Source organism: Vulpes vulpes, chromosome 2, assembly GCF_048418805.1.
Source record: "Vulpes vulpes isolate BD-2025 chromosome 2, VulVul3, whole genome shotgun sequence".
Lineage (NCBI taxonomy): Eukaryota > Metazoa > Chordata > Mammalia > Carnivora > Canidae > Vulpes > Vulpes vulpes.
In genome coordinates this window covers 53,700,074-53,722,759 of record NC_132781.1, presented here as the reverse complement: position 1 = coordinate 53,722,759, position 22,686 = coordinate 53,700,074, and the positions used below count along the sequence as shown (strand labels likewise).

At 39.9% G+C, this 22,686-nt stretch overlaps 1 protein-coding gene across 2 annotated transcripts in view; it reads left to right on the top strand.

Annotated features, from left to right (window-relative positions):
• GPR107 (G protein-coupled receptor 107) overlaps positions 1–22,686 on the top strand; it is a 79,721-nt gene that overhangs the window by 13,344 nt on the left and 43,691 nt on the right. For both annotated transcript variants that reach the window (XM_026009523.2, XM_072748389.1), the window contains exons 2-7: positions 16,369–16,491; positions 16,809–16,859; positions 17,112–17,191; positions 18,146–18,285; positions 19,850–19,887; positions 21,470–21,526. In XM_026009523.2, the coding sequence (XP_025865308.1) occupies positions 16,369–16,491; positions 16,809–16,859; positions 17,112–17,191; positions 18,146–18,285; positions 19,850–19,887; positions 21,470–21,526 (489 nt within the window). The remainder of the gene's footprint in view (positions 1–16,368; positions 16,492–16,808; positions 16,860–17,111; positions 17,192–18,145; positions 18,286–19,849; positions 19,888–21,469; positions 21,527–22,686) is intronic.

Here is a 22,686-nt window from a genome sequence, read left to right as displayed (position 1 = left end):
AGTGTGCTCCTGCAACAGCGTAAGGTCAAATCCCATATCTGGGCCTTGGGAGCATGGAAGACGACTTGGTCAAGGCAGCCAGCAGTTCATCCAAGGCAACGCAGAGCGAGACAGGAAGTGAGCTGGGTGAATGGGACACTGAGGTAGATGCTGTTGGTACATTCAGTGTTGTTTTAAATCTTTCATCCCTGCTGCCAGAATTGTGGTATGTGAGGTTGCTGTGTGCAGAGTGGAGACCACTGGTCCAGGGACAGGTGGTCTGGGCTCACTTGGAAATGAGGTGTCCTGTAGAATATGTTTTAAGTGGTGGTAATAGCTACTTGTTTATTAAAGTATCCAGTATAAGGTAGATATTGTGCTAAAATATTGGATATTTTTATTCGTTAACTCTTTGTCAGCTCTTTGAAATAAATGTCATCCCTACTTTATGAATTAGGGAAACAGAGCTTGGGTTACAGAAGTGGGAGTGACAGCATTTGAGCACAGGATCAGGGCTTACCACTTGCACTGGGCAAGCAGCCCTCACTTGACTGTTACCAACGAGAGCCCTGATTGCCAGGACCCCAGACTTCTGTGTTTTGCATTTTCTTTCAGCTTCTGGTTTTTCTCTCATATGCTTAGCTGTCAGAATTTTGCCTTATTGAGTAAATCTGACCTCATTCCTTTTATAAGTTGCTGTCTAAATACAGTGAGCTAAGAATTTGATTATTAAGCTTCATGAGGGAGTGTCTCCTATCATCAATAGTAGGCAGGCAGTGAATGGTAGATGGTAGTATTCTTGCTTTTCTCTGTTGTAGAGAAACTTGATTGTGGGTGCCTTTTGCTGAGAGATAGGTTTGCTTACCTTTCGGATCTGATGTTTTATTTATTTATTTATTCATTCATTCATTCATTCATTCATTTATTTATTGATGTTTGTTTTAATTAGAGGTCACAGGCTTAGATGCTATTAGAAACTAGGTAGATACAATGTGTGAGCTGGCTTCAGGAGACCCCAGGGAGCATGGCCAGCTGAGGAGCACATGTTTCTTCTGTAGGCGGCTGCTGCTGTTCCAATTTTGCTGCATTGGAATGTGGCCTAGACATACTGGATCTTGTGGTTCTTTTTGTTGTTGTTGTTCCTTCAAGAAACGTTAGAAATTCTGGCTTTTATATGCTATTAGCTAGCAACTAATTAAAATTTTAAAAAGATGTTGGCCAAATATAACACATTTACAGGCCATACCATCTGTGGACTGCCAGTTGGTGAGCTGTTTATTTTTATTTTATTTTATTTGTTTTATTTTTATTATATTTATGATAGTCATATATATATAGAGAGAGAGAGGCAGAGACATAGGCAGAGGGAGAAGCAGGCTCCATGCACCGGGACCCTGACGTGGGATTCGATCCCGGGTCTCCAGGATCGCGCCCTGGGTCAAAGGCAGGCACCAAACCGCTGCGCCACCCAGGGATCCCGGTGAGCTGTTTAAAATGAAGTCACCAGGTAGGTGACCTTCAGCTAGCTCAGTTAAGTGTTACTGTATTTATTCTTTAAAGTTCAGTTTATGAGAAAAACAAATTGAAGTATCATTACTCCACTTGTGTTTATATTTGAAAGCAACTTTAATGTGAAATTTTGGGAAAATTAAAGAAAAGTATTCCTCATATTCTGATATTTAATCAGGGGAACAGAATTTTTCATGCAAAACAACTATTGTTAAATGAGGAGAAAAGAAGAAAATACACCAGAATAGTAATTGTCTTTAGGGGTTATGAGTGTTTTACCTTTTTTTGTTTTGTTTTTAAAGGTTTTATTTATTTATTTGACAGAGAACACAAGCAGGGGAGCTGCAGGCAGAGGCAGGGAGAAGCAGTTCTCTTAGCTGAGCAGGGAGCCCTATGTGGGGCTCGATTCCGGGACTCTGGGATCACGACCTGAGAAGAAGGCAGACGCTTAACAGACTGAGCCACTAGGAGCCCCATATCAGTGTTTTTTCCTGTTTCATGTCCAGATCAGATCTTTCTTCTGGAGCTCTGGATAGTTAAATCCATCTGCCTATCCCAGCTTCTGCCCACTTGTCTTGTAACCACCTCTGCATGTTGGCAACCCACTTGTCCTTCCACTCCTTCACTCCCAAACTATATACTTTTCCTCCAGATGGTCTTTCCTTGGTAACTGGAATCACCAGCTACTCATTTTCTCAAGCCTGAAATCTCTCCATGACTGTCATCACTGAGTTCTGTGAATGTGTGTTCTAAGTAGCTCTCTCAGTCCATTCACTGCTCTCTTTTGTTCTCTTTTGTTCTCTTTTGTTTTGCTCTCACTGCTACCATTAGGTCAGGCCATCCTTCTACTTTATGGGCCAGTCTGATCTCCTAGCTGGTGTCCCAGCATTAGTCCAACTTCATATTTGTCTTGTAGCTGGAGTGAGCTGTCTAAAAACAAAATCCAGTCACCTCACTGCCCTTTTAAGCCATCAGGGACATCCTGTTCACCTTAGTGGGGAGCTCACATTCTTAGTGAGACAGCCAGTCTTTCTGTGAGTTCCTCTCCTTGCATTGCTGGTTCTTTCTTTAGTACCTCAGCTGGTAAGTGTACAGCTTGGTGAATTTTCTTTTTTTTTTTTTTTTTTGGTGAATTTTCTTATGATGGAACACACCCATGTAACCAGCACCCAGGTCAAGAAACAGGATCTTAAAAGCATTCCAGAAGCCCCCTGGCTCTCCCTTTTAGTCACCAAAAGTCCTGAAATAGCCAACACAAATCTAAACAGAAGAGAGGGCTTGTCTTACTTGATTTCAGATCATAAAGCCATATGATACTGTAGTGGGAGTGAAACAGATCAATGGGACAGAGTAGGAAGTGCAGATAGAGACTTAGATCTTAATGAGATATTGATACATAATAGAGCTGACCTCACAGGACAGGTTGCTCTGAAATAGTCTTAGGACAACTGGCATTCCATATGGGAAGAAAAAAAAGTAAATAGAGAACTACCTTACCCAAAAATATATTCCTAGGGACGCCTGGGTGGCTCAGCAGTTGAGCACCTGCCTTTGGCCCAGGACGTTATCCTGGAGTCTGGGATCAGGTCCTGCATGGGTCTCCCTGCATGGAGCCTGCTTCTCTTTCTTCCTATGTGTCTGCCTCTCTCTGTGTTTCTCATGAATAAATAAATAAAATGTTTATTTATTTATTCATTCATACATACATACATACATACATACATGAGACCAAAACGTGGAAACAACTCAAACTTTTAGAATAATGTATTAGTGTTTTATGGCCTTGAATAGAGAAGGATGTTTTTTTTTTTTTTTTTTTTTTTTAAAAAGGTTAAAAATACTATCAGGAATAAAGATTGATAGGCTTTGTCCTTCAAAATTGAAAAACACTTCTATGGCAAAAGATACTACCCAGTTAAAAAAAAGAACGAGAAAAGACTGGGAAGGTACCTGTGACATAGAAGTCAAAGATTGGGAGGCAGAATATATAAAGAACATAAAAAGAAATCCAAAAGGAAAATGAGCATAGGCCATAAAAAAGGCATTTTGCAAAAGAAAACCTCAAATGCCTAATTAAACAGATAAGGTGCTCAAACTTATGAAATATCAGGAAATGCAGCTGAACTAGTGTCAGCATGGATTTCTCTCAAGAGTAGGCAAAATGGAATGTCTGACATCAAGGTTCAGTGAGGATGTAAGGAAACTTTCTATACTTTGGAGGTCCATTTAGCAATTTCTAGTAAACTGAAGAGTGCACACTCTGTATTCAGGATTTCCACATCTAGATGTATATACCCTTGATGTCCACACAAATATGCATAAAATTTGTACAGGGGTGTTCATAACAACACTGTTACGACGTGAGTGGAAATTACCTGAATGTACATGGATGGGGAAGTGGATATACAGATCTTTCTTGACTCATAATCGAGTCCTGATAAACTCATTGTAAGTTGAAAATGTCACAGGTTGACTGCATTTAATACATCTAACCTACCAAACATCATAGCTTAGCTTGGCCTACCTTAAACTCCTAGAACACTTAACATTTGCCTACATCTGGACAAAATCACCTTACACATAGTCTATTTTGTTATGAAGTGCTGAACATCTCATGTAGCGTGTTGAATACTGTACTCAAAGTGGCAAACAGAATGGTTGTCTGTGTAGGGGTTGGTTACCATTGTGATTGCAGGGATGCCTGAGAGCGACAGCTTGCTTCCACTGCCCAGCATCATGGGAGAGGATCATGTATACCTCTAGCCTGGGAAAAGAGCCAAATTCAAAAATTCGAAGTAACGGTTTCTACTGAATGTGTATAGGCTAAAAAATTATAATTTGAACCATAAGTTGGAACTGTCCATATTGTGATGTACATGTGGTGGAATACAAGCAGGTAAAATGTGGAACTAGAGCATGCTAAATGTATCAACACAGGAAGGTCCTCAAAAAATATGTCTGAAAATGAAAGTTACAGAAGTATTCATATATCATGACACAGTTTATCCAAAGTTTTAGAACACACAATGATACTATATGATATTTATGGTTATGGATATATCTAGTAAAAGTATTTTTAAAAGGAAAAATAGGAAAGCACCTAACCAATTCATGAGTGAGAAGGGGTGTGGGAGATCAGGGTTCAATAGAGAGGTACAGAGGCGCTTAATTCTTTGTCACCAGTGTTTTATTTCTTCCCTCCTTCCCTTCCTGTGGATCTCAAGCAACTATAATATAGACATTTAGTAAGTTTGGAGAGTGGGTAAATGGATATGTGTTGTTACTCCTTTTACTTTTGTACAACTGGGAGGATGGTGAGCCTCCTGAAGCCAGGGGCTGGCTTATCTGGCTGTCCATTTGATGCATGGTGCCTAACACATGGTAGGAGTTTGGCAGGTGTATGTTGAATGAAGGGTTGAATACATTTCTGTGTCCTAGTTTTTCCTCAAATGATCGCTTACTACTGGAAAAGGTATTGTTGCCATGTTTGTAAAAATAGAAATTCTCGGGGATCCCTGGGTAGCTGAGTGGTTTAGCGCCTGTCTTTGGCTCAGGGCGGGATCCTAGAGCCCCAGGATCGAGTCCCACGTCGGGCTCCCGGCATGGAGCCTGTCTCTCCTTCTGCCTGTGTCTCTGCCTCTCTCTCTCTCTCTCTCTCTCTCTCTCTCTCTCTATCATAAATAAATAAAATATTAAAAAAAATTCTCTGAATCTGGGTAGTGGGCTTGTGAGTGCCCATTAACGTGACTAATCTTGTTATGGATGCCACCACATAGCAAGACTATATGTTGTGGCTCTGCTTATACCTTTTTAACTAACATATGTTTTTTACAATTTTATTATTTTTTTTTTAGTAATCCCTGCACCCAACGTGGGGCTCAAACTCAGGACCCTGTGATCACGAGTTGCATGCTATATGGACTGAGCCAGCAAGGCACCTCTGTTGTTTATAATTTTTAAAAGTTACATTTGATTGTAAAAACTATTGTAAATCTCACTGTCAGAAGTCAAAAATGATTTTGTGAATATAATACTTCATTTTTAGAGGCAAAGCTGGTAGAAAACCAAAAAGTATTTTGATTGGGTAAGTATAAATGAGAACATGAGTTTCAGTTACCTTTCATAAAGCATTTGAAAGAATGAAATAGTATTTAGTGTGTGAAAGGTGACTTTTTGCTGATCCAAAAGCCCGCCTAATAGAAGAGGGCCACAGGCATGTTGAAGGGTCCTTTGTGTTCCCTATTCCCTGGTTGGGTTGGTATGTCATTTTTCTACATAACTTTAATGATCTTCAGATGCACATTCCCCACTTACAAGTTTCTTTCTTTTTTTGGTGTCAGCACACTTTATAAAATCTAAGATCAGATTTTGGGCAGAGCTCTTCAGTGACTTCTAAGCCAAAGTCCAGCCATACTAGCTAGCTTCTTGTCCTCAGGCTACCAAGCTTGGTGCTGTGGCCTGAAGCACCCTTCCCCCTGAGGTCTGTGTGGTCCATGCGCGCTCTATCTTTCTCTGCTCAGAGGGACTCCTCAGAGATGTTCTCCAGGACAGTTCCCCTCTAAGTGGCTGAATGGTCCAGCCTCCCCCTTCCCACTTTCCTTCCCATGCTCTGTCTGATTCTCTGCAGCACTCCTTGGCCACTCCTTTTTACTGTGTTTGTGTTCTTATATCCTTTCTCTATTAGAATACAAAGTCACCAAGGCAGGACTTTTTTTTCCACCTTACTCAGTGCTCATTCTCAAAATCTAGAGCAGTGCCTGTGGGTACTCATTGTAAATACTTGTTGAATTTACCTGTCTTTTTTTGTTATCTTACAGGCTTTTTTTTTTTTTTTTTTAAAGTAGCCTCCCTGCCAAATATGGGGCTTAAATTCACGACCCTGAGATTAGGTATTGTCTGCTTTACCAGCTAAGCCAGCCAGGCACCTCTCTCTCTCTCTCTCTTTTTTTTTAAAGATTTTATTTATTTATTCATGAGAGACACAGAGAGAGGCAGAGACACAGGCAGAGGGAGAAAGCAGGCTCCATGCAGGGAGCCCGATGTGGGACTTGATCCCGGGTCTCCTGGATCACACCCCGGGCTGCAGGCGGCGCCAAACCGCTGCGACACCGGGACTGCCCCACCCCTCTCTTTTTATTGATGTATTTTTAAAGATTTTATTTATTTATTAGAGAGCAAGAACAATGGAGTGGGAGAGAGCCATCATGAGTTGGTGGGGGGAGGGGCTGAGGGAGAGGGAGAAGGAGACTGCTGAATAGGGAGCCTGACAGGAGAAGCCTGAATTGGGGACTCCGATGCGGGACTCCATCCCAGGACCCTGGGATCATGATCTGAGCCGAAGGCGCATGCTTAAAGGATGGAGCCACCCAGGAGCCCCAGGCACCCCTCTTTTGCAGACATTTTGAAAATGTTGGTATGACGGGCCTGCCTACATCCTTTTTTTTAAAAACCACTACACTGATACTCCATTATAAGGAAGACTCGTAATTTATAAAAATCATTTTTTGTTTATAGAAATTTATATTGCATTTTATTGATTTTAGTAATTCTGAACAGCTGCTGTGACTATTCTTGTACATGTATCTTTGTGTATCAGCTCTAGTACTTTTGTGGTGTAGATTCCTAGGCATGGGATTCCTTTAAATAGAAGGTACCAAATAGCCTGTATCTACATTCTATCAGTTCACACTTCCACATATAGTGTATAAGAGTGTTCAGCGTTCATTTACCCACATATTCACACCACACCACACTACGTCTTAATAACTTCTACCAACCAGATAGGAGAAAGGTGACAAACATCTTGTTTTAAGTTAACTATTGGTGAGGTCAAATCTTGACAAGTTTATTGTATTTTAATTCAGACTTTCTTTGTAAATCAGAAATTTTAGGATAACTTATTTCAATAAGAATTTACTCCTAAATGCTTATAACACATTTGTGGTGGTAAAAATAAAGTTGCATGCAAACAAAATAGGAAAAAGTAGGGGGAAAATGCATCCATGATGATGACCTGAAACTGTAACACTTTAAACATACTTTTTGGATAAAATTTTGGTGTAGAATTTTGATCCTCTTAAGATGAAGTTTTAATTTTACAAATAGTTTATTGAAGATAAAGACAAACTTTTCAGAAAAATCTGAAATCAGAATAATCTGCTGGTGCCTTTCCTCTAATTGGATCCTCTGTAATAAGTTAATTATATATTAATTCAGATTGTTTCAGCAGCAGCAGCAAACTGATGCTTATTTCCTTGTTTGGATTAGTACTTCTGAGACTAATTGTGTTTCCACTGATTTCAGATAATATAAGTCTATTAGGAAAGCTGGGAAAAACTGCAAGTTTTTATCAGTAACCATATAAATATGTACCTGGGAATAGTCCTGTATTTTATGTTCCTGTAAACTTGACTTCTCATGGATGAGCAATCTTGTTTAATTAACCTGATAAGCAATTTATTGTGGCTAAGAGCATAGCATGTGATTATGGTTATTTTTTCTAAGACGCTCTTATCAGTTATACACAGAAATATATATTTTTAATATTTTATTTATTCATGAGAGACACAGAATGAGAGAGAGGCAGACACAGGCAGAGGGAGAAACCAGCCTCATGCAGGGAGCCCGACGTAGGACTTGATCCCAGGTCTCTAGGATCATGCCCTGGGCTGAAGGCAGCGCTAAACCACTGCGCCACCCGGGCTGCCCCGCAGAAATATTAATAGATGATAGAGCATCAGAGATTTGAGTCTATTTAGAATAAGATCCCATTCAGATAAGATTGTGGGTGGGGGGCAGTATAGAGGATCAAAGTGGACCATGAGTTGGTGGTTTGAAATTTTCTACAGTAAAAAAAAAATTTTTTTTAAAGATTTTATTTATTTATTCATGAAAGACACACAGAAAGAGGCAGAGACACAGGCAGAGGGAGAAGCAGGCTCCCTGCGGGGAGCCTGATGTGAGACTCAACCTGAGGACCCTGGGATCATGCCCTGGGCAGATGCTCCAGCCACCCAGGCCTAAGGTAAAATTTTAAAACAAAAGATAAACTCTATTTTGGTGGTGAAGAGTATGAGGTGGCTAAAAACACATGTTTGGGGCTTAAATAAACCTGAGTTAGTATACTGGCTTTGTCAACTACTAATGTTAGGATTTTAAGCAAGTTTTACCACTCCGAGCCTGTTTCCTCATCTATAAAATGGGCACAATAACACCTACCTCGTAGTGTTGTAGTAAGACTGAGTGGTGGTAGATAAAGCTCTTAGCACAGTACTGGCTACAAGATCAGATGTTTGCAATCTGAAATCTTTGGAGAGACAGACAAACATTACTGGTGTGTCAGTGCTAATGGAAATAATACTGGGGCATCTGGCTGGCTTAGTTGGTGGATCATGTAATTGTTGATCTTGGGGTTTTGAGTTCAAGCCCCCACGTAGGATGTAGAGATTACATTAAAAAAATCTTAAATAATAAGGTGGTTGTTGAAAATGTAATTAAATCTTCATTGCTTGTGTCTGATATTGGCATCCTAACCCTACTCTGGCACCCCCTTCTTGCCTATGTCTCCTTTTGCTTTGTCGCTCTGTCTTCCAGAAACTGACCTTGCTGCTCTTTCTAGGAGGGAGAAATTTGAGTGCTGAGGATTCTCTCTCACTCCTACCCCATTTCCAGATGTTGGTTGGAGCGCTCTGGCATAGGAGGTACAGACAGAATAGAATAGATGGGGCATTTGTCCCAGAGTGCCCAATCTCTTTGGCTTCCCACGGTGGAAGGAGAGGCTTCTATATTCCTGTTCAGTCAGGACTGACTATTGGCAATTTTATTTTTGGTACTGAGTTATTTTTCACTTTTGGGGCCTCAGCCATTAGTGGTGTTTTGTAAATATTGGTTTACTTACACTGAATTGAATCAAATACAGTTGAAAGAGTGATTATGTATGACCTTCCTAGTTCCTTCTAGTTTCAAAATTTCTGTTTCTATGATTTATAAAGCGAAATAGGGTTTGCAGTTGCTTCCATACATATCTTATTTGATATGATATGATAGCTTAAAATGGAGATGGTTATGTGAGAATAAGATCCCATACATATCTTATTAAGATCTTATTAAGATCTTCCATACATATCTTATTTGATATGATATGATAGCTTAAAATGGAGATGGTTATGTGAGGGTCTTATATATAATCCTGGCAAATGAATATACTGAAAAAATTTTTGATTTTTTTTTAATTATAAATACATGACCATTGTTAGGAATTTTATTTTTATTTTATTTTATTTTTATTTATGTATTCATGAGAGACAGAGAGAGAGAGAGGCAGAGACACAGGCAGAGGGAGAAGCAGGCTCCATGCAGGGAGCCCGACGTGGGACTCGATCCCGGGTCTCCAGGATCACACCCTGGGCTGAAGGTGGCCCTAAACCGCTGAGCCACCTGGGCTGCCCCAGGAATTTTAAAAATAGAGAAAAGTATAAAGAAAAATTGTTGCCTACATCCCATTGGTACTAATTTTTTTTTTTAGGACTTTATTTATTCGTGAGAGACAGAGAGAGACAGACAGACAGACAGACAGAGGGGCAGACATAGGCAGAGGGAGAAGCAGGCTCCACACAGGGAGCCCGATGTGGGACTTGATCTCGGGACTCTAGGATCACACCCTGGGCCAAAGCCACCCAGGGATCCCCAGTATTAATTTTTTCGTAGTTTGATGAATTTCTTTCAAATCTTTTATAAATAAATAAGTGTAAATAAATAAATATATATATGTATATATTTGCAAATTTTGCAAATTTATTTACATATAAAAATATATGTATATATTTGCAAATTTAGCTCTTACTGTAGTTAGTTTGGATTTTGCTCTTTGCAGATAATACAAAGAATTGGTTTCTTGAAGCCTAATTTTTGTATGTATTTAAGATGTATGTGGTGTTTTGATATACATTATAAAATTATTATCACAGTCAGGCCAGTTAACATATCTATCACCTCACATAGCAACCTTTGTGTGTATGTGTGTGAGAACAAGATTTACTCTCTCAGCAGATTTCAGGTGTACAATACAATATTAGTTCCCATGCTGTACTCTGAACTTATTTATCCTGCGTATCTGATACTTCATACCCTTTGACGAACATCTCCCCATTTCCCTTCACCCCCTGGCCCTTCATAACTACCATTCTGCTCTCTGCTTCTATGAATTCACCGTTTTTAGATTTCATGTGTAAATGACATCATGCAGTATTTGTCTTTCTGTGTCTAATGTATTCTACTTAACATGATGTCCTCCTGGTTTATCTATGTTGTTGCAAATAACAAGATTTTATTCTTTTTAAAAGCTGAACAATAGTCCATTATGTGTGTATATGTACACATTTTCTTTATCCAATTTATCCTTGACAGCCACTTAGGTTGTTTCCCTACTTTGCAATTGTAAATAAAATGCTGGGAGTGTAGCTATATCTCTTCAAGATTTCGATTTTATTTCCTTCAGATGTATACCTAGAAGTGGGATTGCTGGATTGTATGATAGTCCTATTTTTAATTTTTTAATGATGCTTTTTACTCTTTTCCATAATGACTGTTCCAGTTTCCATTTCTACCAATAGTTTGCAAGGATCTCCTCTTCTCTACACCTCATCAACACATGTTCCCTTTTGACTCTTTGATATTAGCCATTCTAACATGTATGATGTGATTTGTCACTGTGGTTTTAATTTTCATTTCCCTAATGATAGGTGATGTTGAGCAAATTTTCATATACGTGTTGACCATTTGTATGTCTTTTGAGAAATGTCTTTTGAGATCCTTTGCCCATTTTTAAATCAGGTTATTTGGGGTTGTTTTTGGGAGGGGTGGTTTTTTGTTTTGCTATTGAATTGTTTGAGTTTCCTTATGTATTTCAGAGATTAGCCCCTTATCAGATACATGGTTTGCAAACACTGTTTTTCATTCCAAAAGCTGGTCTCTTCACTCTGTTGATTGTTTCCTTTCCTGTGCAGAAGCTATTTAGTTTGATGCAACCCTGTTTGTCTATTTTTGCTTTTGTTGCCTCTGCTTTTTTGGTTACCCCAAGAATCATTGACCATACCAGTGTCAAAGAGATTTTTTCTTATGTTTTCTTCTAGTAGTAGTTTTACAGTTTCAGATCTTATGTTTACATTTTAGGTCTTTAATCCATTTTGAATTGATTTTTGTGCATGGAGTGAGAAAGGGTCCACTTTCATTGTTCTGTATGTGGAGATCTCATTTTCCCAATACCATTTACACTTTTCTCTCCCCATTGGGCAATCTTGGGACCTTTGTCAAAGATCAGTTGGACATAAATGTGTGGATTTATTTCTGGGCCCTTTCTATTCTGTGTGTCTGTTTTTATGCCAGTACCATACTGTTTTGATCACTGTGGCTTTGTAATATATTTTGAAATCAGAGAGTGCAGTGCCTGTAGCTTTATTCTTTGTTCTATTCAAGATTGCTTTGGCTATTTGGAGTTTTTTGTGGTTCCATTTGAATTTAGGATTCTTGGGGCAGCCTGGGTTGGCTCAGCGGTTTGGCGCCACCTTCAGCCCAGGGGATAATCCTGGAGACACGGGATCGAGTCCCACATCAGGCTCCATGCATGGGGCCTGCTTCTCTGCCTGTGTCTCTGCCTCTCTCTCTCTCTCTCTCTGTCTCTCAAGAATAAATAAATAAAATCTTTTTAAAAAAATGAATTTAGGATTCTTTTGCCTATTTCTGTGAAAAATGCCATTGGAATTTTGATAGGGATTATATTGAATATGTAAATTGCTTTGGATAGTAGGGACATTTTTACAATATTAATTCTAATCGATGAACACAGATTATCTTTCCATTTGTACTTTCAGTTTTTCTCATCATTGCTTTTGTAGTTTTCACTGTATAGATCTTTCTCTTCCTTGGCTAAACTTACTCCTAAGTAATTTATTGTTTTTGATGCTATCATAATTTTTTTTTAAATTTCTCTCTAAGATACTTAGTTGTTGGTGTCTAGAGATGCCACTGATTTTTGTATGTTGATTTTATACACTAGCTTTAAAGAATTTGCCAATTTATTAGTTTTAACGGTTTCTGGCAGTCTTTCTTGTTTTCTATGTAAAATACATGCCATCTGTAAATAGTGACAGTTTTACTGCTTCCTTTGCAATGTGGATGTGTCTTACTTCTTTTTCTTGGCTAATTCCTCTGGATAGGACTTCTAGTACTAGATTGAAATAGGTGTGTTGAGAGTGAGAGAACTTATCTTGTTCCTCATTTTAGAGGAAAAGCTTTCAGCATTTCACCATTGAAGATGATGTTAGCTGTGTGTTTGTCCTATATGGCCTCTATTATACTGAGGTACATTCCTTCTATACCTAGTTTGTTGAGAGTCTCCATTATGAAAGGAAATTGTATTTTGTTGAATGCTTTTTCTGCATTTATTGAGATGATCATAGGATTTTTTTCCTTTCAATTTGTTAATCCTTGCATCCTAAGGGAAAATCTCATGTGATCATGGTGTATGACCCTTTCACATGCTGTTGAATTCAGTTTGGTGATATTTTGTTGAGGGGTGTTTCATCTGTACTTATCAGGGATACTGGCCTGTAATGTTCTTTTTTCGTAGTGTCCTTATATGGCTTTGGTATCAGGATAATGCTGGCCTTGTGAAATGGGCTTGGACATGTTACCTTCTCTTCAGTATTTTGGAAGAGTTTGAGAGGGGTTCTTAATTTTGCCTTAGCTGTCTTTCCTCTTTGATTACCGATTCAGTATCCTTATTCACTATTAGTTCACATTTTCTCTTTCTTCATGAGTTAGTCTTGGGAGGTTGTATGTTTTTAGGAATTTGTGCATTTCTTCCAGGTTGTCCAACTTGAATTTAATATTCTGTCATGATTACTTTCATATGTTGGGAGAAGGTAGTGTGAAAGTGGCTTTTACATCAGATCAGTGTTGAAATTCCAGCTTCACCACTTATGGTCTACATTGTTTTGGGTAGTCATTTCACCCCTGAACTTGTGTCTGCATTCCTATCGTGGAGCTACTCTGAATTAACCCTGGGCTGGATAAGGATGAGCTATCACAAGAAAGCCTGTTTCTCATTAGCTGTGGAAAATGTGAAGTTGTGCTGCAGTTATCAGTGTTCAAAATATTCTTCAAAAATGTGTTTTGAGTGGCATTATTTCATTAAGTGAAATGATAATATAGAAGTAAGAACAAATAATAAAGGAATGTAATAATTATATGGGAAGATCAACTGTTATAAGCTTGTAATTGAAACATTTCCCCCCAAAATGCCTGGAGAACACATTTTGCGGTAGACTAAATGAGTTAAGCAGTTTTTAACAGGCTTCCATTTTGCTGCCCAGCTTCTAAATGCTGGTTAAAATAAAACAAGCATACTTGTAAAATTTGAACCTTTTTGTATAATGTACGGCTAAAAAAAATACTATTAGCTTATAACTCAGTGAATTTCTGCAGTATAAACACACTTATGCAACCAGCAACAAACAATTTTACCAAGCACTTCCAGAAGCTCGTTAAGCCACCCCCACCCCCCAACCCCGCAAATGACTGCAAGTCTCTTCCTCCCAAGAAGCATCCTCATCCTAACTTCTGTCACTTCCCCCTGCATTCGATTTGGTTATACCCATGGTGATACGGCTCGTTTTTCTTAGTATCATGTTGTGAAGTTCATCCATGTTGTTGCATGTGGCAAGAATTTGTTCATTCTGTCTCTCCTGCTCTTCACATCTGGAAATTCTGTCAATGAAGCCAAAGTGTCCTAAGGCATCCATCATACGTAGTTGAATTGATTTCTCTCCTGTGCATCTAGGATGCTACTAGCCTTGTAGCATCTTTGGGAGAGTTTTGAACATAGTCAAATCATTTCTCTCAGAATCCTGAGAAAGGACATGAGCTGTAGCTTTTCTGGGTTTTGTGGTCTAGCAGCCCTCTTCTGCCTTTCAGCGGATAACTTCTATTATCTGCTTTTTTTTGTTCTCCCTGGGGGTTCTGGTGTACTGCACACCACTCCATCCTACCAGGAAGCGGAAGTCCAGAAACATGCTTTAAATGCATAGCTGGATCCGGGGAAAATACAGGAAATTCCCAGGGGCCAAAAACCAAAGATGGCCAGGGTGCTGCAGTCTCGGAGGGTAAAAGAATACAAGCCAGGGCTGCCCTGAGGCACTGCGGAAACTTGGCCTCTAGAGCCTCAAAGTATGAGTGGGTGACTAGGAGAAGGCGCCAAACAAAGCCTTGGATGGGATGGGGGGATGATGGAGCTGTGTCCCTCTCCATAGCCCCTAATCTTATAGGACTCTCAGAGCTATATTCCTTGAATATAAGAGTGGGCTAGAAAACATAACCCTCCTAATGGCTAAAAAATGTGTTTTAGCTCTGTAGAGGGTTAGAGTTTATGATTTTTCTGCCAAAGATCTGATCCACAGCCTCTCTTTGGAGGTCTTTGGGATTTGCAGTTAGACTCCCTCTGATGTCCAGGAGATCCAAGTCTAGAAGGAGAAAATTACCACTGAACCAAAGATACAACCTGCTGGCAAAGCCAGCAGAGACAACTGAAAAGCAGAACTAGAGCCTCCAGAGCATCTCGACATATTGTCAAATAACTGTATTTAAAATCAAAAGAAACAAAGGGTAGAATTTAAAAATATGAGCAAGATACAAACGGTAGCAAAAATGACTATGCAGATTTGAGAAAGAACCAAATATAGGTTTTGGAAAAGTGCTTAGTTTGGGGCCTGGCATTTAGGAGCTACTTAATAACTGTTAGTTTATTGTGGCCTTACTGAAGTGCTCTCATTTAGGCAAATGATTCTCTATATAAAACTCATGACTTGGGGTGCTGGGGTGGCTTAGTCGGTTAAGCATCTGCCTTCAGCTCAGGTCAAGATCTCAGGGTTCTGGGATTGAGCCCCACTTTGGACTCCCTGTTCAGCGGGGAGTCTACTTCTCCCTCTCCCTCCCTACTATCCCTCATCCTGCTCATTTTCTTTCTCTCTCAAATGAATAAATAAAATCTTAAAAATAAAAATAAAACTCATGACTTTACACAGTAGGAAGTGTCTTGGTGGAGCTTCTACTTGAGAAGTATTCACTAATACTATTGTTCTGTTGGCCTTAAAATTTATTGACTTAGTTGATATTGGACTCACAGCTTTGAAGCAGTTTCAAAAGCAAATGTGGTAGGCATTTGCCCACATGGTCAGTTTCAGCAAATCTCAGGGTTATCCTATGTCCGAGAGATCTGTCTCCACCCGGCTAATTCCTGGATTCCTTTTGTATAAGGCTTTGTTTCCTGCAAACCCATCATATGTGATGTCATTTTTAGATGCAAATGTAGAAAAAATTATAGGTTAGAAAAGTAACATCAGGTATCCCTCATCATCCTGCAATGGGAGGAGCCAGGTACATAAAACTCATAAGACGTTTATGAAAACGAGTATAGTCTTGGGGCAGCTTTGTCCTCTTCTCCCCTCACCCCCCAACATGTTTTGAGTGCCTCCTGGATGCTAGGCCTGTGCCAACAGGAAGCTTGTGAGGATGACGAAAACATTGTTCCTCCTTCCCTGAAATTCACACCTAGACCACCAAGTCTGACCCTGGGATCCTTACACATGCATATGAATGAATTGAATTTATTATGTGCTTCTTTCTGCAAAACTCTTGATATCTTACGAATTTCTAATGAGTCTTCAGCTTTTGGAGCAAGATAAAGTGTATATATATTGTATATATTGCCAAGCATATGACAACAGTAACTAGCTAGCTAGCTACTGTGGTTTTTCAAGCAAATAAATAGGTTCAATAATCAAGTTAACTTCTCCATTACTAATTCCACCACTTCAAATCTTTTAGGATGATGTGAGGCATAAAGTTCATTTGAACACCTTTGGATTCTTCAAGGATGGCTACATGGTGGTTAACGTCAGTAGCCTTTCAGTCAATGAACCTGTAGGAGCCACAGACAAGGACACAACTGTAAGTGCCTTCCCAGGAGGTCAAGGGCTTTATCCTTTTCTGTTGATTATATGAGAGCTTCACCCCACACTTAAATATGAAGTCTCAGAATATGGAGAAAATTAAACTTGTGAATAGGCATAAGATAGTTTTACTTTAAACACAGAAGTTGTCATTCTTGAATAATTTTAGTAATTAGTGATCCCTTTTCAAAATGAATGCTAAGAAAACCAAGAGAAGGCTAGGCCAAAGAATCACCTTTTCTGCTCTTGGAGTAGAAAGATTGGATGCCAGAGCCTCATTTGGATATTTACCTCTACTCTTTTTACCCCTCTTAGATTGGATTCAGCTTAGATCGCACAAAGAATGATGGATTTTCTTCTTACCTGGTGAGCATTCCATGCATGATCTGATCACTCCTTTCACATGAGTCCAAGATGCCGGGTGGGAACACCTGGCTTCTGTCAGTGTTCTTTTCTTACTGTGGTGGCTGCTTTGACTCTGTAGCATCTCTGAGCACCCACAATTGTATTGTTTGGGATAGAGATTGGAGCATTCATTTGCCTTGTGTCTGAAAACTTTTTGTTCTTATTCTAGTGTGAATGAATAAGATGATATACAATTGGGTCTTCCTTTCTCAGGATGAAGATGTGAATTACTGTATTTTAAAAAAGCAGTCAGTCTCTGTCACCCTTCTAATCCTAGACATCTCCAGAAGTGAGTAAGTAATTCTAATGTTCCTTCCGTTCTGTCCTTGAGTAAAGTTTGGGAGAATTTGTTTGTTCAGCTACCATTTACTGAGTGTCTACCACATGTCAAGTACTGTGCGGAGTGCTGGCAGTTAGGAACACGATGAGGGAGATGGAGGTGCCACACCTGAGGAGCTTGTAGGTTAACGAGGGAGGCCAAACACCAATACAGATGATCATGGCAATATAGAGAGGTAGTGGGGCAGAGAAACTGTGAGCCATAAAAGAGAAGGGAAGGCTTCAGGCAACTCTTGGCCCAACCAACCTTTTAGTGAGTGGACTTCACTAGATAAATAAGGGAAGAGCATTGGAGGCAAAGGCGGAGCAGTGTGAAGTAGCATGGTGTATTCAATAGAGTGAGTTCATTATTCACATCCAGCTGACATCCAGGGAGACAGGGAGGCCTCTCCCCTGTGAAAAGTGCTTCGCTCCAGCTCAACTGTGCTAGATTAGCTCGTGTGTCCACTCCTTGGCAGGATGATGTCTGCTCAGAAGGGAGAAGAGAGGAAATGCATGTTAGGCCCCTGTTAGTGCCTCCTGCCCCTCACTTGCCCCCTAGAGTTCACTTGGACACCTTACTGGTTTTTTATCCCTTGTTCCATTCCCCTTGTGGAACACATTATAGACACTTAGGGGGAAAATATGTCCATCTGTGTGGGTGCTAGGAAGGTAAGTTTCAGTGTGAGAGTGCTGGATCCTCTTCCAGCTGCTTCTGGCCTCAACACTCTGGGGCAAGTCATTAAGATTCCAGAGTCCCCATTTCAGCAGACACACAACACGGCCAGACAGTACAGTCTACACTAGGGATGTCGCAAGGACTGTCTGAGATGCTGGATTTAGACCCCGAGACGGTGTCCAACACATGGTACTTAGATGGCCATTGCATTACTTTGAACTTCCTTTCTTTCTTCTTATTTTGAATGTAGGGTGAAAGTAAGATCCCCACCAGAAGCTGGTACCCAGTTGCCAAAGATCGTCTTCAGCAAGGATGAGAAGGTCCTAGGCCAGAGCCAGGAGCCTGGGGCTAACCCCGTTTCAGCAGGCAACCAGACGCAGCTAAAACCAGGTTAGCTGTCAGGCCCAGAACAGCATCTTCTTCACTGGCCTGCTCTTTAGACTCTTTTTTTGTCCCTAAGTAAAAACACACACAGTCACAGCATTATTTTATTTCAGAGGTTATACAAAAATATTTAACCATTAAAAAGGTATAAACTGTGGGGAAGGTGAAGGAAAGAACAGTTGTTCCTCTGTCCTCATAGCACCAGAACTTTAGTAATCTGGGCTCCTTCTGGGCTCTTTCCTGGGTCTGGAACATTTGATTTTTAAAAGTCATAATTTCCTAAACATCCCTGTTCACTCAACGTGCAGACACTTCATTCTTACCAGACCTCCTATTATGTGGATACTGTAACTTGCTCAAGCTTTCCCCTTGAGAGGTATTTCCACTGTTGTGCTATTATATATATTGCTGTATGGGGAGTTCTTTATTTGTAGAACTTTGGTCATATCTAGAACTATATTTAGGATGGATTCCCAGAATTGGAATATTTGGTTCAAAGGGTATGAATACTTTGGAGAATATCGATGCAGATGTTCCATTCCTTTCCAAATGCGTTGTAAGAATTGATGCTCTTTTTCAGAAATATGTAGGAACTTCCCACATCATCATGTCCTAGCCAGCATTGGGTTTTTGGTGTCTGTTTGTTAGTTTGTGTTAATCCCAAAGCAAAAAGTAAAAAAGATATTCTTGGTTTTGTATTCACACTCACTAGTGAGGCTGCACTTTTTCTCCAGACATTGATTAACCAGTTTATATTTATTGCCTCTTTTGTTAACTGTCAGCTTTGATAGTTTAGTTTTTTAAAGAGAATTTACTATTTATTGTATTATTTACACATTTTTTTTCTCAGCTCATCAAAACTAACCCAAATTAAAAGACATACAGAAATGTTACATTTGTGTGATGGTGTAGCTTAGTGTCTGCACACCATTCCTTTCTTGTCCATGTTCCTCTTGCTTACATAAGCATGCTCTGCACAGAAGATATTCTTTTCCTTCTTTTATTCTGAAACCCTCTCCCTGCAGGGAGCTTGAAATACTGTCTTCCCCATGGAGGGTATCTTAAGTGAAAATAAGGCACAGATGCCCTCTCTGATGCATGAAAGAAGCCATTAGCAGTCTTAACACACCTTGTTGGGGAGGGGGGGGAGTATGAATTGTGCTCATATTATTTGCTATTAATTTTTCCATGTGTATAAATAAACATAGATGTATTTTAAAACAATAAACTCTTCAAATGTGTTAACTTAGAAAATGGGGGAGGTCATCACTTCATATGGCATCTCTGACAATAACATACACTAGATTATTTAGAGATGATTTCCCTGTTGGTACTAAATATTGTTTTTTATTAGAGAACATTTATAACGTAACAAGCTCTAGTTTGCTGCTCCTGCAGCTTAAGAGTTGTTTTGGAATCTGAGGAGTTGTCAGTCTACAAGATCACAAACAGCCTCCCCTTTTGTTTGAATTATTTGATATTAGGCAAGCTAGAGCCTCATAAAATGATATTGTAATACATGTACAAGCTGAATCATGCAATAATATCTTTTAAATGTTTCTGCTTCTAGATGGTGGAAAATCTAAAAGAAGTACAGTAGATTCAAAGGTAAGAATTGATCACCCACTGTGCTCAGCTTTCCTGGCTGTATATGTACATATGTATATATGTGTGTGGATATATATGTGGGGATATGCGTGTGAGTGTAGATGTATTTATTTACATACATACATACAGGTACACACCTAAACACATATGCACGCATAGTCCACAGGGAATTGCTATCTGTTTGGAGAGATAATGTTACTACATTTGAAGAGTTTCAAAGTAAAATTGAGTTCTGAGTTGTACAGCACTTACATAGTAGAGGGTCAGATAGTGAGGGGAGACCCCTTGGGGAGGAGTTGTCATCAGAGCTTGGACTTTGGTGGATTTGTTTGGGGAAGAGGAAGGAATGTCATAAGCAAAGACTGGAAATTGGAACAAGCATGACAAATGCTGGGTGCCAGCCTATGGGAAGTAAAAGGTATGTCTTGGGAGCAGAGAGAGGCATCTTAGATAATATCAGGCCAGACAGTAGAGGGTATTTATTTATGTGCAGAAAATAGGAAGCTGTCAAGAGTTCTTGATCAGGAAGGACTATGATACAGATGGTGTTTGGGGCAGATGTTGTTATGAAAGTAATGTACAGAGCAGCCTTGGAGAGGGAGACACTGAAATTAGGAGGACCAGGCAGAAAGCGGTTGTGACAACACAGGTTTAGTGTCTTGAGGATCTGTGCTAGAGCAGAGCCGTGGAATGTGGGGTAAGGGATGAAGATGGTGTTGGGGGGAGGAGGTAGAATTTTTACTTATTTATTTATTTATTTTGGTAGAAGAATTAGATGGTAGAGATAGCAGAAGGAAAAATTGGGAACATTTTGGTTTGGGATATCTTGATTTTTTCAGTGAGGGGGCATCCAGATGGTTTTAATAGCTGTGTTGAAGTACAATTGACATACAATTAACTGCATATATTTGAAGTGACAATTTGGTAAGTTTTGACTTCAGTGTACACCTGTGAAGCCACCACCACAATCAAAACAGTGAACATAATCATCACCTGCACTTTCATCTTCCCATCCTCAAGCAGCCCCTGATCTGCCTCTGTAGACGAGTAACATAGAACTTTATATGTATGCATCATGCAGTACGTGCTTTTTGTCATCTTGGACTCAGCATAATTGCGTTTGAGTTCATGTATGTTGTTGGGTGTATCAGTAGTTCATTCATTCTCATGGCTGAGAGTCCGTTGCACCAGTGGCAGTAATATGTTGATCAAATTGTGAATACCGTCCAGGTGACGTGGTAGGATATAATCGGGGTAGGCATCAGTAGTCCTTCTGAAGCTGTAAGAATGGTGATGTGCTCCAGGCAGAAGATCAGGGGGCGGGGACGGGGAATAGAAGGTTAGTGGGCTACAGAAGAGACTGTTGAGAAAGGAAGTGGGTGAGGAAGAGTTACCATTCCTTGTGAAAGGGGATCACACACATCTTAAAAGGATGGTGAATTTTATTTTCAGAGAGTTTTTGAAAGGTCAACAAATTTAGGATTTAAAAAGGATGTGTTTTTTGTTTGTTTGTTTTTGTTTTTTAATTAGTATACATTTTCTGCCAGTATCGTCCTAAAACAGATTGTTTTTTTTTTTTCAGGCAACGGGAGAAAAATCCTTTTCTGTTCACAATAGTGATGGGGCAGTTTCTTTTCAGGTATGTATTCTCTTTGAGTAATCTTCATAGGATTTATCTTTACCATGTAAAAGGATGAATTTGCAAAGGAATTTTGAATGCCTAATAATGATTTAGGCATACTACCTATCGAGTGATACTGCTGTCACTTGAATGCAGTAGTTTTCTCTGCATAGCAAACCTTCAAGGTGGCTGTTGTTACCCACCACTTAGTAGATCATGTATCTAAGAATGAGTGACTTTGTGAATGTCCAATGTGAGTGACAGGGCCCAGATTCCAATGCATATCTGCCTGACTGTCGCCACGCCTCTGCCTGTCATTCAGAGTGTGCCAGAAGCACCGAATTCTGTACCTAGAAGGACCATTGGTGATCATTTAGGAGGTTGGTAGGATTTTAGAGAGGAGTTCACCGAGGGTCAGTAGCCTTGAGTGAGCTGCGCAGCTGGCCCCGTTGTTCACTGTTCATGAGTGTTTATGGCAGCATCACAGCCTATGGATGGGGTAGGACGTTAGATGGGGTCTCAGCAACCACTTACTGGCTGACCTCAGACAACTCACTGAACTCCTAGATCTTGCTCTTAATCATCTAAGAGTGAACAGTGATGACATTTATCTCATAGAGTTGTTATAAGTATCATTTTTCAAATATGAAAGTGCTTTGGAAGTACTATACAAATAATCTTTTATCATGAATTTGTAAGAATCACTGTCCCTTTTCAGACCAGTTTATAGTAGTTGAGGTATAATTTGGGTCAAGTGCACAGGTCTTTTATTTATTTATTTAATTTTAAGATTTTATTTATTTATTCATGAGAGAGACAAAGAGGGAGGCAGAGGGACAAGCAGTCTCCATGTAGGGAGCCCGATGTGGGACTCAATCCCGGTACTCCAGGATCATGCCCTGAGCTGAAGGCAGATGCGCCCAACTGCTGAGCCACCCAGGCATCACAAGTGCACAGGTCTTTTTTTTTATTTATTCATGAGAGAGAGAGAGAGAGAGAGAGAGAGAGAGAGAGAGAGAGCACGGCAGAGACACAGGCAGAGGGAGAAGCAGGCTCCATGCAGGGAACCTGATGTGGGACTCCATCCCGGGACTCCAGGATCACACCCCGGGCTAGAGGTGGCGCTAAACCGCTGAGCCACCCAGGGCTGCCCTGAACAGGTCTAAAATGTGTAGTTC